The 16,567-nt window shown below is 40.0% G+C and overlaps 2 protein-coding genes across 3 annotated transcripts; both read right to left on the bottom strand.

Moving 5' to 3' along the window:
* Positions 1-220: 220 nt before the first annotated feature.
* LOC134883784 (phenolphthiocerol/phthiocerol polyketide synthase subunit C-like) lies at positions 221-10,151 on the bottom strand. 2 transcript variants are annotated; one of them, XM_063912200.1, is made up of 7 exons: positions 10,062-10,151; positions 8,976-9,048; positions 8,401-8,554; positions 7,538-7,698; positions 7,206-7,412; positions 6,872-7,053; positions 221-6,693 (listed from the first exon to the last, which is right to left on the bottom strand). In XM_063912200.1, the coding sequence occupies exons 2-7, from the start codon at positions 9,031-9,033 to the stop codon at positions 1,138-1,140; spliced, it is 6,318 nt and encodes a 2,105-aa protein (XP_063768270.1). In that variant the 5' UTR covers positions 9,034-9,048; positions 10,062-10,151; the 3' UTR covers positions 221-1,137. The 2 variants fall into 2 exon arrangements, with proteins under 2 accessions (XP_063768270.1, XP_063768269.1); XM_063912199.1 differs by lacking the exon at positions 10,062-10,151 and adding an exon at positions 9,193-9,261.
* A 771-nt stretch (positions 10,152-10,922) lies between these two features.
* rdh12l (retinol dehydrogenase 12, like) lies at positions 10,923-15,507 on the bottom strand. Its single transcript, XM_063873788.1, has 7 exons — positions 15,329-15,507; positions 14,944-15,059; positions 14,028-14,183; positions 13,836-13,940; positions 12,469-12,678; positions 12,165-12,357; positions 10,923-11,391 (listed from the first exon to the last, which is right to left on the bottom strand). The coding sequence occupies exons 1-7, from the start codon at positions 15,340-15,342 to the stop codon at positions 11,289-11,291; spliced, it is 897 nt and encodes a 298-aa protein (XP_063729858.1). The 5' UTR covers positions 15,343-15,507; the 3' UTR covers positions 10,923-11,288.
* Between the last annotated feature and the right edge of the window lie 1,060 nt (positions 15,508-16,567).

Raw genomic sequence — 16,567 nt, 5'->3', positions numbered from 1 at the left:
GGGGGCACAGTTAATGTTCAAAAGTAAAATGCCTTGGATATAAAATGGATTTTTGAATCTTTACATGTTTAATTTATATTTTCTAAGATGTGTAATCGCTAATGCATGTCTGATTTTGGAAGAAAATAGGACTTTAAATTTGGAGCCCGTCCCTGCTCGTTTTGTAACATTGTTATTGTGTAATTTGCTTAAAGAGTATTTGTTAAATAAAACAATCCTATCAGGTGCACAGAAACATTGTCAGTTTATTCTATTGTGTCATGAAGAAGCAAAAACATTAGATGTGTTACAAAGACAATGAATAAAAACTCACGTTTTAAAACCACATTTATGTTCATAAAAAACTGCTATGAGGGGGAAAATGTTTTTACACAAGATGCAATACAAGATATTTATATTTCCAAAACTCCTCAGAATACTCATGCAGCCAAATGATGGAGGAAAACAATGCTATAATGACTTCATACTTTACAGTTTCTGTTTTCATTTTATTTGCATGTGTGACCTTGTCCTCCTCGAGAACCATGCCCTTATCAGTGCAAATTATAAATGGGTGGTTCAACAACACAAGGTCCAGTAGTTATACATGCCCTCAATTAAACATGTATGAGACATACAAGAATACTGTGTCACACATTTTATTCCATGAATATCATAAAGGTGATAATAATCAGAATCATCGAGCCGGCTGTGATACACTGGCCATGGCCTGTGAGAGATGAGGGAATGTAAAACAGCGAGACAAAAGTAAGTGAGGTGAGTAAAATGCAGACTGAACGTTTACATTTATACCTATATTTACATGTTTTATAAATTAGTGTGCATTTTATTGCTGACTGTTTTCAAGTTAACATCATGAACATATCACTAAACAGAATGGGTAAAAGAAAATATCCCTTCTACATTAAAAAAAAGCGAGTAAAATAAGATAATATATTTAAATGTAAAACAAATATACCAAAAGGAACACAACCAATAACAACAGCAAATATTTACAAAAAAATAACACAAGAATGCTGTTGTTTTTCCGTGGCCATTATAAGCCTCATATTCGATCCAATAACACGTTCAGGTTTTCCTGTGTTATGAAGGTCTAATAACCGGTTGTCTTGAATTGTGAGTCTGCATTTGTCATTTTTACAATCTGGTGGAGACATCACTAATGCCTCGAACTGAAACAGAGTCCAGGTTATCACTGGAACTTTCACCTTCACCTTCACATTCACTCAGTAGAAAGACTACCGACAAGAGTGTAGCATTTGGATCCAACAGTTTCACCAAGGGTACATTCACCCCTCTCTCCTGAAAGATGAGATTCTGCAGAGTCATAGCCTGCATGGAGTCAATGCCTAGAGATGAAAGAAGTGATTCGTCTTTCAGCTCGCTTTCATCCATGCCGATGGTCTCACAAATCAGAGACACAACATAATCTTTTGGTGAGACTGATTGAGTTTGTTTGGTTTGATAATCTGTCTCTTTGGATTTTTGGAAAGCTTCCTCTACCAATGCAGACAGGCGCATGGTCAAGGCTGCATTTTGTGAGAGGATGTTGAACCTGATGTTTCTGAAGTGAAACCGGCAAACCGCCTGTTGGGGTAGGTCGAGCACAAGGCATTGCTCCAGACTTTTATGTATCTCAGCCACATTCAACACCATCATCCCCTTTGCCTCAAGAAACCGCTGGAAATGTTCCTTGTTCAAGAGGAGGCCAAGGTTTAGGGCCCCCCAGTTGATGGACTGCCCAGGTAGCCCGATTCTGCGCCGGTACTGACAGAACATGTCGAGGAATGTGTTGGCAGCTGCATAGTTTGTTTGTGATGCGTTTCCCAGAAAAGCTGAGATGGAGGAGTAACACACAAAGTAGTCCAGTTGACAGTGCTTTGTTGCATGATGCAAATTAAGTGCACCATTGACTTTGGGTCTGAGTACTTTCTCATAAAGAGATCTGTTAAGGCTCTCAATCAGCCCATCATCCAAGACAACTGCACTGTGAAACACTCCTTTGATTGGACAACCAGAGAATTTCTGTCTTATGACGGTGATAACCTTGTGCACACACTCAGACACAGATACGTCACACTCCATGGAAGTGATGCAGTTTCCACACTGTTTCTTCACATTGTGTATCTCTTGCTCCACATCTGGGGTGGGCTTGCTCCTAGAGAGTATGACAACAAACCCCCCCCCTCTTTGTGAAATGAACTTGACAGTTTCAAACCCCAGGCCAGAAAGACCGCCTGCCACTATGTACACTGCCCTCTTTCGGAAAAGCTGTTTTTTTGTTGGCAGCAAGGGAATGTCAGACAGCGTACTGCTGCCATCTTTTTCCAAAGCCACAACAGCCAGTTTCTTTGAGCTGAAGTATGATTGTGGTGTCTCTGAATTAAGGATCTCAATGCTTTCAGATTTGGCCTTCTGATAAGTATAGCTTTCAAAGGAGACTTTCCTGTTCAAGTTCAAGGATTTCAACCATTGATAGATGTAAGGCCTTTGTGCACTCAAGGATCCCTTTTGCAAAATGACAGGTATCTGAATTGTCTGAACATGAACACTATCCTTAACACTTTGGAACACATCCTGGGCAAACAAACACTGATTCTGGGATTCACAGATGAAGACAACATGTTGGATCCCTGGAAAGTTGAAAATGTTAGCAATCAGTGATTCATCAAAAGGAGGTATGATGACAAATGCATCCATTTGATTGACATTAACAAAAGAGCCATTGCACTGTGTGCCTACAACCACGTTCCAGCCTGACTTGTAAGCAGTGAGTTCCAAGACTTTCATCAGAGCAGAATCAGGCACAGAGGATATGATTCCCAGATTATGTTTGGCTCTCGACAAGGCTCGATGAAGGATCTCCCATGCTAGCACAAAGTAGGAAACACAAGGTGTTTTTTGAAGGAATGGGAACCGTTTGATGCTGTAGCAAACGTCCTCTGGAACTCTGACCTTGCTGGCTGCCACCACAGGATAACATGAAGCAACATTGTCTCCCACTTTCAATTTCCTGACATCTTTTCCGACTGCTGTAACAGTACCACTGAAATCCAGCGCCAGTAGCTTGTGTTTCTGTGATGAGTGTTTGTTCCAGTACAGCGTCTGGCCAAAATTCAGATGTGATGCGCTGACAGGGAAGTAATCTGGAGAATGAGCACATATCTTATTTGGCCGAATTTCAACTGATCTGTCCCTGACTGGCTCGGTGTCCCCCTTAAAAGGAATGGCACTCAAGTGGGTCACCTTATGTGCCTCATCTGTCTGAAGAATGCAGGGCTCTGACATTGTAGAAGTAAAACTGCCCTCTAAAGTGTCTATAATTTTAGGTGGAGTGTGGACAATAGAAGGTTTCAGAACCTGCCCATCTTTTACCACCAACTCTGGGTACTTGCTGCAAGGATGCGATCTGAGGACCTCAGAGAGAGCTGCAATGTCCTTGGCAGAGGTGCTGCCAATATCAATCAGCTGAAAGGAAAGATCTGGTATCTCTGCAGCAAATGATCTCGTCATGCCAGCGATTGCAAAACCTGGATTTATGTGGTCCACTGTGATATCAGATGAACAGTAGGTGACTGCTCTGATGGAGTTTGGAAAGCGAATTTGCTTTAGCTCAAGGACTATTTGGCGGAAAGTCTCCAAGCAGCTCGCCAAATTCTGCAAGACAGCATCAGCTGACAGTGAAGTCAGGTCTTCCTTGCCCCACAAAAATAAGACCTCATCGAAGTTGTTCTCAATGTCGGTAATATTAAGCTTTGCCAGGAGAGAAGGAAACCCATTGCTCAAGATATCTTTTGCATGTGTGAAGGGAACGTATGTAGACCTGAAGTCCAAATACGGATGCAGGCCTTTTGAGATCCCTTTACTGTCGCCAAAGACCAATGCCTTAGGAGGAGAAGCAGATGTGTCACCTTCAGGGATGACACTAAAGGCATTATGGTAAAAATACTCCTCAACCACATGAGATCGACTTCCAAGGAACTTGATTATCACGTGCTTAACCTCAACCAACACTTTCCCTTGTTTGTCTGCAAAGCAGCCACAAATCTCAAAGTGATCTTTGCCAACATCAATTGCTCTCAGATAGACAACCATCTCATCTTGCAAAGGTTCAAACACTGTCAAGCTTCCTATTTTGGCGGGAAATCCTGGTCTACCAGCAAAAATGTGCTCCACTGTAACTGGAAGAAGCTGCATCAGAAAATCCAGAACAACAGGATGGATGCAGTAGTCATGCAACTGAGACCGCAGTTCCTCTGGAACAGTGACAGTTGAAAAAGCTTCTTTGAGATCTTCTCCATAGTGCACTTCCGACTTATTTTTGAAGACGTCGCCATACTGAAAGCCCCCTTGAGAAAGGTACCCATAAAACTCCTCAGAGCTCACTGCTGATTTGCATCTTTTGCAGATGGAGCTTAATGAAATGCTCTGTTCCTCAATCAGCCTGTCTTTCTTTGAAACCACTGTGCCTGATGCATACATTGCAGATGGAGAGAGAACCATGAACTTAGTGTGTTCCTCTGTTTTTTCCAGTTGCACCTTCATTTCAGGTGAATTCTGGGCCAAAACAAAAGGATTGTGGAAGCTGACACTGACCTGCAGTGAGCAGAGCGGTACTTTTGGTTTGGCACTGGCCATGAATGCGGCTAAGCCCAACTCAGCATAGAAGGCTCCAGGGATGATGGCTATGTTGTTGTGCTTGTGCTCTTTGAGGTAGAAAGAAGAATCAGACACCAGATCACAACTGAAAATGAGACTTTCACTTCCTGTCTGACAGAGCACAGGGTGATTGCTCACTGTGTTTTTCTGTGCTGCTCCAATGATAACATCCCTGTCTGAGCAATCAAACTGGTATTTTGGAATAGGCAGTGGCCTCGTCTCATACCCTCTGTAGAAGGTGTCCCAATTTACGTGAACACCTAGTTCAAACAGATTAGAAACAACAGACAGTAATGTTTCATGATCTTTCTCTGGCTGCACAGAGGCAAGAACAGCTGTGTCATTCCCCAGAGATTCCATGATGTTTCTCTGTAGAGCCCTTCTTGGCCCTATCTCCACAAACACTATATTCTTCTTGCCTTTTGTTGCTGACTTCACTGCCTGCTCAAAAGCTACTGGCTCACGAACGTTCCTAGCCCAGTACTCCCCTGTGCAGAAATCACCCTGCTGAACTTCCTTGCCTGTCAATGTTGAGAACAACTCTGTGTCGAGATCATTCACCTTTAACGAGCCAATTGTCTCTTTGATTTCCTGCAGAATCGGGTCCATCATGTGGCTGTGGTAAGCAGCAGGGACGTCCAGGACACGGAGGAACAGATTTGGACTGTTAGCTGAGGTGCTTAGCTTTTTATGGATGCCGTCAATTGCATCTGCATCACCTGAGAGTGTGCAGGACTGCGAACTGTTGAAAGCAGCCAGGCAAACTTTACCAGAGTAACAAGGCAGAAGAGCAGTTACCTCGGATATAGCCATGTTGCTGATCACAAGCATCGTCCCCCCAGTGACTTTGTTTTGGAGAGTGCTGCGAAAATAGATGACTTTTACTGCATCCTCAAGAGACAAGAGGCCAGAACAGTGAGCAGCTGCAACCTCGCCAACCGAGTGTCCAAGTATCGCATCGGGCTTGACCCCCCAGTACCTGAGTAGGGTGGTAATGCCAACTTGGATAGCAAAGAGGAGTGGTTGGATAACATTTGGCTTGTTGAAGTCACTACCCTCAAACTCACTCTCAAGTGTGTCCAGGATGTTAATTGCACTTAGTCTTTGGAAGAGTTTTCCAATCTTTTTGATCGTATCCCTGAATACAGGCTCATGTTGAAGTAGCTGTTTGCACATGCCATGGTAAGTGACGCCATTTCCGCAAAAGACAAACACTAGCCTTGGATCCGAAAGGGACGGGCGAATATTTTTGCCCAAAGTGGCACTTAACTTTACCTTAAGATCAACTTTGGACGAAACAAGGAGGGCCTTTCTGTATTTGTGTTTTAGATGGCTCCTTCTGCAAGCTGATGTGTACAACAGCGAATCCACATCAAGTTCACTATCTGCATCTAGCTGTTTAATGGTGTCTTCTGTCATCAGGGTGAGAGATTTCTGTGAATTTGCCGACATGACAAAATACTTATTCTGTTTCCCACCATTTCTTTGCTTAATGTGCGATTGCTTGTGCTGTTTGACAATGGCGTGTGCATTAGTACCCCCAAAGCCAAAGTTATTAACCCCGGCAATTCTCGGACCTAAGTCTTCCCATTTTTCGGATTCCTTAGGAACTTTAATGTTCAGGGCTTTCGCATCTACACTGGCAGTCTCCTCAGAATAGAAAACTGAGGGGCAAATTGTTTCATGCTTCATCATGAGGAGAACCTTAATGAGTCCGGCCACTCCCGCTGCAGATTCTGTATGTCCAATGTTGCTCTTCACTGAGCCGATCCGCAGTTTCTCTGAACCAGGAGGTTTGGCTTTAGCGATGACATTTGAGATGCTTCCCGCCTCTGTCGGATCTCCAACTGGGGTTCCAGTCCCATGAGCCTCTATGTACCGGACATTCGCGACGTCAGACTCTGAGTAGATTCTGCGCAGGAGTTCCTCTTGTTGTGTCATGGATGGTTTGGTGATTGGGGTAACTGAGTGTCCATCTTGGTTAACGGCTGTTTTGCTGATGATACCCCAGATATGGTCATGGTCTTGTATAGCCTGTAAAGCAAAAACAAGAAAAGAATCAACCACAGTATGTTAAATGGAATAACATGGGTGTTGTTTAATGTTTAAAAGAAACACATTCTTTGTCATTATTCAACCAGTTACTGATATGGTTGCTTGAAAATAAAAAGATACAAATGAAATAAACGTTTATAAATCTTCATATTCGTACCTTCTTCAGCGGCTTCAGGAGAACCACTCCGCAGCCCTCCCCTCTACCATAGCCATCTGCTTTGTTGGAGAAGGGTTTGCTGGTCCCTCCAGGTGAGATCATCTTGGCCTTGCTCAGAGCAACAAACACTCTTGGCTCTAAGATACAGTTGACTCCCCCACAGACAGCCATTTCACAATCGCCTAATGAAATAAAACATGTTGCATGATCTCAAACACTAATATTTGAAAGCCCTTTTTAACAAGTATCTTTGCAGTTAAACCCAAAGCGCTACAGATTTCCAACAGTTACCTCTAAAAAATGTCACTGATGTTAGCTGGACTACTATACAGACCTTGTTTAATGGATTGACAGGCAAGATGAAGAGCCACAAGAGATGACGAGCAGGCACAGTCTAGAGACAGGGAGGGCCCGGTGAAGTTGAAAACGTAGGAGACTCTGTTTGCAGCAATACTCATGGCAAGGCCTGTGCCAGTCCAGTGGTTGATCACACTTGGGTGCACGTGTGCAGCATTTGTCTCATAATCTCTGTTCATGATGCCTGCAATTCAACATTGAACTGATAAGAAACAACCCAATGGTTATTGCATGGAGAATATTCAAAGAACAGTAGTTAACATCTGATGGAAATATTAAACAAAGGCAAAAATAGTTTTAGCGACTTGCCAAAAAACACTCCAGTCCTGGTCCCACTGGCCTTCTCCATAGGCATTCCAGCATTTTCCAATGCCCTGTAGACACACTGAAGGAGCTGTTTTTGTTGAGGGTCCATCTGTTCCACTTCACTGTCACTGATGCCAAAGAACCTGTGGTCAAATTCATTGAACCTGGAAACATTTAAAACCATTAAATACAATTGAATTCATAATTGACTACCTTTGTTGCCTGAAGTGAACATTTTCAGCTGGTGATAACCATAGTTTGAAAGGAAAAATAACGTAGTCTGCTGATTTTTGTGGAGAAGCAATAAAACAAAGAAGGGGATTTCTGCACACAACCTCGTTTGTTGTGTGGAAAAGTTCTTCCAAAGTTGTTCAAACGTGGTTCACTGTCCCTTCTTAATTTTTAATTATCCAAAATCCCTTCTATAAGGAGTTACACAGTCTTTATTAAATCAGATTTTACGTTGTCTTTTCATTTGTATGTTAGGTTTTTGTTAAGGGGAATATGACCGCACATTAAGCTCGGACTGAATATTATATAACGGAACTTACTACCCTTTCTTTCTCAAGGCAAGTTCAATACAAATCAGATAAGGCCGTTATATAGATTTGGAATGGATCCGGACACGGATTCTGGTATTAACACAAAATCAGAGACCTTAAAAAAGTATACATCTGAGATGACACAATCAATAAACATTAGACAGGGTTAAGAGATATCTCAACAACCCAGAAAACCTTAAATTAGGGGCCAACCCTGTTTTCATTTACCCAATACAAATGAGAAGCCTCAACTAAGCAGGTACAACATTACACAGATACTTTTATTACATAAAACAGAAGTGTTTTTGATCTAAATTAGCTTACCCATTGATAAGTGCAGCCCTGGCTGTGCGGGATTTACCCGCTTTGTTGTCGTCAGGGTCATACCAGCTGGATATGTCAAATCTCTCTTTGGGAATTGGCACAGAGCAGTTTCTCCCCTCCACCAGAACCTTCCAGAAATTGTCAAGCCCTTCTCCTGTTTGAATAGATATATATGTGATATTTCAAAGCTCAACTGTGGTAATAAACGTTGTAGTAGGTAGATGAGGAGAACAATGCCCACTGTCAATTGCATGATGCTCTTGGTTTGCTAAGAGTTATGTTGAAAAGTGTAGAAATTGTTTTGTAAAAAAATACAATAAAACAATCCAAATAAAACATTCTGGGGATTTAAAAGTAATAATAATTTCACCAGCCCTGACGTTCTTTAAGAGGTTTCAATTAAAACTCTTTTGAATCAGTTTATTTGAAGAAACAATCTTTTACTGTAAGCATATACAGCTTCTTTATGTTTTTTTAATAACTACACTCACAGTGATTGTCCATTTGTAAGTAAAGACTGTCAGTGTTATATCAAATAACATTACAAATTACATTCTCAAATTCAAAGGACTTACCCCCTGGAAAATTGCATCCAATGCCTACCACGGCAATACCGTCTTCAGCTTCTTCCATTCTGACTGAACATCACTGAGGAAGAAAAATCAAAAATCTTTACTGCATCATCACATCACTACTGCATGCTGGCAACACGCATGCAGAAAGTCAATGTATTTAGCATCCTTGCTAACTGTTTAATTAGCCCAAGTTCGTCATGCACCGGTGCATCCTTACATCCATTCTGTTGCCTTTTCCCCCAGTGATGGTATCACTGCCGGACTTGCGCTTTATTCTTATAGCCAGCTTCTCTTCTTTATGAAACATTAATGATTTATTGTATACGTGGCCATGGAGATGAAGGACTTCAGTGCACACATTTATGGCGTCTTGCAAATGATTAGACAGAGTTTTATAAGCAAATCAACATGTTATCCAACGATGGGGTGAATTCAGGTCTTGTTTCATTTGTTGTAGTTTATCACAGTTGTAACAATCCACCTATCAATCAAAGACATCAAGTTCAAATATTCTTATGGGGAATGTTAACCCTTAGTTCAACAATCTAAACGATTTACTTATCACTTTTAAGATATAGGTAAGTAGATATTAAGACAATAAGGTAATCATTCCTCCAGTGCATGTGAGTGTGAGTTTAATGGCAGGTGCATTATCCTTAGGTTTAGATTAACATTGAGTTTAAGGTAGATGTTGAAAGTTCCACCCAGACCACCTTGATGTTCCTTCTTTTTAAAAAATATATATTTAAGTCAAATCAAGTCATGATTTCACCAAATCTATCAAAAAGACACACTATATCAATATTCCCTTTTTGGTTTGACAAATTGTTCTGATCAACAATCTTTTGAATATGTTTCTCCAATGCATAAGGTTTTAGGTTACACATTAAAGAGGTGCATACACCATGACAATATGCTATCATTAAGCAATAGAAGGAAAAGCATTATCGTATACAAATGAAAAACAGGTTTACAGAGATTATATGTACAAAGAAACACACCCAAAAATACATTCAATTAAAATACGGATGGTTTGACAAGTTGTTAATGAAAACAAGTATCATAGAACGCTACAAAAAAACACACCTGGTTTATTTGACTGATGGTCATTCTTGTCATAGTTCTGCAACTTTCCATTCCTGTCAGGAAAATTGTTTAGCTGTAACCTTCATCGCCCTTATCAGTCCACTAAAGTCCCACAGTTCATGGTGCGGTATCAAAGTTATTGCCTGGTGGTGTTTGTTTATTACTCTCGGATCAAAACCCAGATCAGTGCGAACATGTTGGGTAAGTGTTGGGAGTGGCAGCCTGTTACCTACCAATATACCTATATACCTATAAACCAATATAAACAGTTACATCACATTTGAGTTCAAACAAGGTTAAGAACGTTTGGAGCCTGTGCCCAATACTCTTTTTTTCAAAAGTACAGGATTACTGGGCAAAGGGATGGTTCCTTGTCACAAGGAAAATGAAAAAGTCAATCACAAAAAAAGATGAATAAGAGAAGAATAATTGGAGGATGAAACCCTTTTTTTTCTTTGTCACACAGTATGGCACACACTCGGAACAATGGGCAGCTATTGTACAGCTTCTGGGGAGTGCTGTACAATAGCCTTGCTCAAGGGGGACCTCGGCAGTGACCAGGAGGCGAACTGGCTCCTCTCTAGCTACCAGTCCACACTGCTCTGATCGGGACGTGAACCGACGACCCTTCGGTTGAAAGACTGATCCCCTGCCCCCACCCCCCGATCTGAAGATCAACGCACTAGCCCACTGAGCCACAGCCGATAAGATATACAGTTAAACATGTGATATTACAAAACTACTCTGTCATGTTGTGATGCTCCCCTTTTCTATTGCTCATAAGTATATAGGTGGCCAAAAATAAGCCCTCTCGTTTCCAGCTTATTGAAATCATGTGCAAGAAGGAACAAAACAAAATAGTTGAGTGGTCAAAATCAGGTTTAATAGTAGAAAATACAGGTAGAAAATGTGCAACATTAAGACACCTCTGACTTATTACACGTTATGTGAACTATTCCACAGTTTTTCCCAGACGTTCACGACAAAGTTTTAATCAAAAGGAAAAGAAAAGTACTTTAAATTGAACTTTATTGATGTATTTAACATCGTATATCAGTATTTACTTGATAGGAAGTGTAGTGCAAATACTGTATGTTAGTATCTAAAACAGAAACGCACAAGAAGTGTGCAAAAAGTGCTGATTAGGTCATATCATTTAATGGAAGAGTGTATCAGTGAAACATATTGCAGTGAAAAAAAGCAACACTTATTTTAAATCCAGGTCGCTCATTCCCATGTTACCGACCACATCTGACAGCTCATATCCCACAGCTTCTCCGCCACGGCGTCGTCCTCTCCGGCCGCTGAGCATTTGGCAGGAGCACAGTCGCTGTATGGAAAGATAAGAGCGGCGTTAAATATTGATAAATAAGCTCGCTACACATTAAGTGTGGGCTATTTAATACACGTTGAATTTATGGCTTAATCAGTTATTAAGGAATCCATATTTCTTGACTTGAAAGTGATTATTTAAAACGTATCTTAGGTAATATTTAATGGGAAATAGTAACTTCTTGTCTTCTTCTAAATACAATCTTATTCACAAGTTAACATTTACAGTGTGTGCTGTCCTAAGTGTGTATGATGGGTAATAAACAAAGCCATCTATTTGTTATTGCAGTACCTTTCACAAACAAACCTCACTAGACTATCATTTTAAGGTAACACTGAATTGCCTATACTACAATTTCATCTTTTACCACTTGAAATAATGTGTATAAGGTCTGTGGTTGCCAATCTTGAGGAAAAGGTTGCATTTTATAAAATGGGTGGTAGAAATCCGAGAAAAGAAAACCAGATTAATGTCAGGAAGCTTATTCTCTCCAAAATGAATGAATTACATGTTTAATAGTTGAATTTGAATGTGGCATGTTTTTTTGGAGCTTGTAGATGTAAATTCAAGACCTTAATTTTAAAAACATATTCCTCATTCCCTAAGCTCAATCGTTTCTTTAAATGGCCCCAATATGCATTGTGTAACAACAAAGTGTGGTCACAACTTGTAGACAATAAAGCTATTACTTTTCACTTCCTGTTATCTTCTTGACCTCAACAATGGTATCAGATGTTGTTGACAAGACATATTTGATGAGCTGCGTGTACCTGTAGTATTCCCCGCTCTCTTTATCCAGCGATGGTTCCACTGCGCAGTAAATACTCGTCTGAGCTCCCTGGGAGGAGTTTTTGGTGAAAGGGCTGACCATCTTCATGATGGCCTGTTGAGGGCCGTTTAGATGACGCCATAAATCTGTCTGCACGACTCCAGGATGTAGAGAATATGTCGTCACACCTGTGCCTGAAAGACATGTCAACATCACATTACTGTCAGGAGTGAAACAGTGTGCGAATAATAGAAAGAAAGTGCAGAAAATGCATGAGATTACGGATATGAGGGTATGACGCACACCTTCTAGTCTCTTAGCCAGTGAGCGGGTGAAGAGGACATTGGCTAGCTTGCTCTGGGAGTAGGCCTGCTTCTTGTCGTAACTCTTCTCGCTGTTTATGTCCTCCAATCTGATGGAGCCCCAGGAGTGCGCCATGGAGGACACCGTGATTATCCTGGCTGGTGCCGATCTTTTAATCAGGTCAATCAACAGATGGGTCAACAGGAAGTGGCCTGGAGAACAAGGACACGACTTACACTATCAATTCATTACACTGAGAAAGCGGGAGAAGGATATTGCACATTATGATGCAGAAGTAATAAATAAGGAATTTAAGTTTTGTTCGACATTTCCAAGCTTGATATAAACTAAACGGTTTGTAACCAGAGTGACACATGTTTCAGTATAAGGATAGTTAAACAGACACTCTGCAGTCATAAGGGCAAGTACATGTCATTATATTTGATTACTGCTACTACTAAAAACGGTTAACTATGAACTGAGAGGGACTGTAACTGACCCATTTCTCGGGCTTATTGATTTTTTTTAAAATGATGTAAACTCATGGACTAAGAAACAAAAGGACTAAGAAACAAGGGCAGCTAGACACTGGACAAATAATCATATTGATCAATCCAAGATACATTCTATCATACCATTCTCTAACAATCTATAGTGTATTACAACAAATGTTGGATTGGCAGTGTGAGGAACTTGTGTCTGGACCTTTACAACATATATTGATGCTCAAGACCAACTACTACTGCTATAAAAAAATAAAGCATTAGCTATACAAGGGCTGTATACAGGGTGAGGTTCAAAAGTCACAAAAGGATCTGTATCCCCAGTCATGTATAAAACACAGTAATAGCAAAGTGTTTTATGTAATGTATGCTTTGCTATTTTCTATTTCCAAAGTAACATATTCAAAATGTTCTAGCAAAACTGTTCAAATATATTTGATTTAGTGAGAATGTGTAAAGGGAGAATAAAGCGTACTTGTACTTCTGCTCCCTGGTGGACATTACATGTAAGTATGGGAACCGTTTTGAATGCTCTGATACATCCCACTTGAGATACTGGCTGGAAGGAGTGAAGCCAACCTTTGAGCTTCAGTAGGTAACTGATGCAACATGACAGAACATCTCAATAATTGTAGATCATTTGATAAAAAATTAGCTGTACTTACAAAACCGCCAAATATCTGCGGATTGAATCGATTTTTAGGTAGATTTTCTAAGGACATGACCACATATTACTATTATTTTGGTGTTAATTCATATATTTTGTCTGGGAATTGGACAAGGACTGCGCATGCTTGACTCACATCTTTATCTGAGACCTATCCTCATGGCACAGGTAAGAGCACTACATAATCATACTTATTTACCAAAGTGATTGACACCAATCTGCATCTCAAAGCCATCTGCTGTTTTCCCATATGGACAAACCATCACACCAGCATTGTTGATGAGGATGTTGAGCTTCGGCTCTCCTGGACAAAAGAACATTAAGAAGTTAAATATCTGCTGCTTCAAAGATCTTCAATATTTACAGATTCCTCAGGAAGATCTTGGCTAACCTTTGTTGATGGCTTCAGCAAATTCTCTTATGGATTTGCTGTCTGCCAAGTCAAGTTTCATGCAAACCACATTTTCACTGCCTGAGCTTTCAATGACTTCTTTCTTGGCAGCCTCCCCTCGCTCCATGTCCCTGCACGCCATGATGATCTTTGCACCTAAACAGAAGAATTAACAGCAGTGAGTATAACAGCAATGAAGGCCAAGAGCACCCCCTTGTGAAAACACATGTACATTGTAGGGGAATTAGGAAAGACATTATCAACTTGGAAGTAGGCTGATTTTTATTTCTTTTTTCCCTAACACATAGGTCTTTTAAATTAAAATATAACTCAATTTACTGAGTTTTTGAAATGTTTAGCTTAGGATGCAGATTGTTCAATCCAATCTGTGATGTCATGTAAGGGTTGTGTGAAGCATCTGCATGAATATATTAAATAACATTTAAAATAATAATAATAATATTTGTGTCTTATGTTCACATTAAATGACGAATTAAGCTTCACATTTATTTTACTAGAGAATGTGTAACTGTACAGACCGAAATGTGTCAAATTGAGTGTCGACATCTCTCAGGTAACCATCGTTGGCTTGATCAGATTCTTATGTCTTACTATCTTAGATTTAATATATATATATATATATATATATATATATATATATATATATATATATATTATAGATGCACTATGATTGCTCTTTTGTAGGACCTCTATTTTACTCTAATCACAAATTTAAAAAGTCAATGTCATTCCAGTCACATTTTCCCCATTAAGTAGTATACATAACTCTTTCTGGGTGTCGACACAATTTTAGAAGTGGTCAAACAACTTGTGACAGACATGATGCAAGAAGTAACCCTTAGCCTACAGAGCTAGATTCATCCTTATATTTGATGTGAGGCTCAGTATAACCCACCTCTCTTTGCCAGGTCAATGGCTGTCTCTTTACCAATACCAGTGTTGGCTCCAGTGATGACAACCGTTTTGCCATCCAGCCTCTCAGCTGAGGACCAGGCCGCCCGGAAGAGGTTTCTGTGGAGTTGAGAAATCAGTGTTGCTTAACTGCAACTGACTCAAGCAGCTGAATGAGTGTAACAACAGATAAGATAAAGTAAATACGCTTACTATATACTTTACTTTCAACAAAGGTAAATACATCGACATATCACTGTTATGTAGTAATGAACGTAATACAGACTTCTACAATTAGGCTATTTGACAACTTATGGATAACTTAATCGAATGTACATATAATATTTACACAGATGAAGTATACCGTCATGAATGTATTAAGGCCTCACCTTATAGCCTGCATCTCACTTTACTACAGCAGGGAGGTTGGTGTAAGGCTTTACAAACACACGTTTAAAACAAATGTTTTAAAATTCAGGTTCAACAGCACCTAATCCCACTAACGTCACGAACAAGTCTGATGATTAGAAAATTGGTAATGCGGATATGTAAATTGATGCCTGGGACTTCCGCCAATAAACTGTGACTCAGTCTCTCTCGGACAACACTGATTGGTTGAGTCTTAGGTTGGGGCAGGTTCTTTGTGTTGTATGTGTTCGATTATTAATACGGCGTACGCCGGGCGGGTGGGAAGTACATTTCACAGTAGAAACTTAACTACGCTTGTTTATTTATTTATGTAAATGTAATCGGCGACATATTCTAAGCATTGTCTACTTTTTTGTTTGTTTCAATCTAAATAGTACAGAGTAATAACAGCTACAGCAAAAGTTATTATACATAAAAATGAATATAGACGGAGATAAATTACACACACAAAAATAACATATAAAATTTGACTGGACAATTTTAAAGATACCAAAGAAACAACTGAAGCTAAATAATAGTTAGCCATTTATTATTGCACTCTGTAAAAAGAACATAGAGCAGTGGCTAAGGCTACCTATGTGTATACAGCACTCAATAGGCCTAAACATCACAGTGAACTGTAATTGCAATGAACGAAATAATTTCCTATCGATAAAATAAACAATCAAAAAATCAACTTACAAACACAAAAAGCAAGAGCATCCACTTATGAGTCCAGACCAAAACATCTCAATTTTCGTCGATATTTCTTTCTCCAGTATGTGGCAGCAAATGACCACCCACCACCATAAATCAACTGAAGGAGACCTTGTTTTACTTTGCCACTAGCCCTGTGTTATGTCTATAGACAGATTAACAGGCTGGTGTTTGGGTAAATCTTGTCCTTGGCTGAGATCTGATTGTGTTGGGCAACTAATTAAACAGCTATGAGCTATCAAAGATCACCAAATGGCTCATTCATATGACATAATCCCAACATACAGTGGGATTACAGGCTGGATAGAGGTCTTTAAAACAGGAAACTTTGCACTATCATCAGCTGATTGTGCATAATAGAAACATTTCCTTCCCTTTTCTCTGGGGGATCAGTCAGCAAAAAAGTGCATGTGTGTGTGTGTAGAACTTTCCAGCAGAGGAAACTATTGCTTTATATATATATATTTATAAGTGATAGGAAGAGTTATGTTTATATTTATATT

This window comes from Eleginops maclovinus, chromosome 21 (genome assembly GCF_036324505.1).
Source record: "Eleginops maclovinus isolate JMC-PN-2008 ecotype Puerto Natales chromosome 21, JC_Emac_rtc_rv5, whole genome shotgun sequence".
Taxonomy (NCBI): Eukaryota; Metazoa; Chordata; class Actinopteri; order Perciformes; family Eleginopidae; genus Eleginops; species Eleginops maclovinus.
Note: the sequence above shows the minus strand (reverse complement) of the source record. Positions and strands in the feature narration are given on the sequence as shown.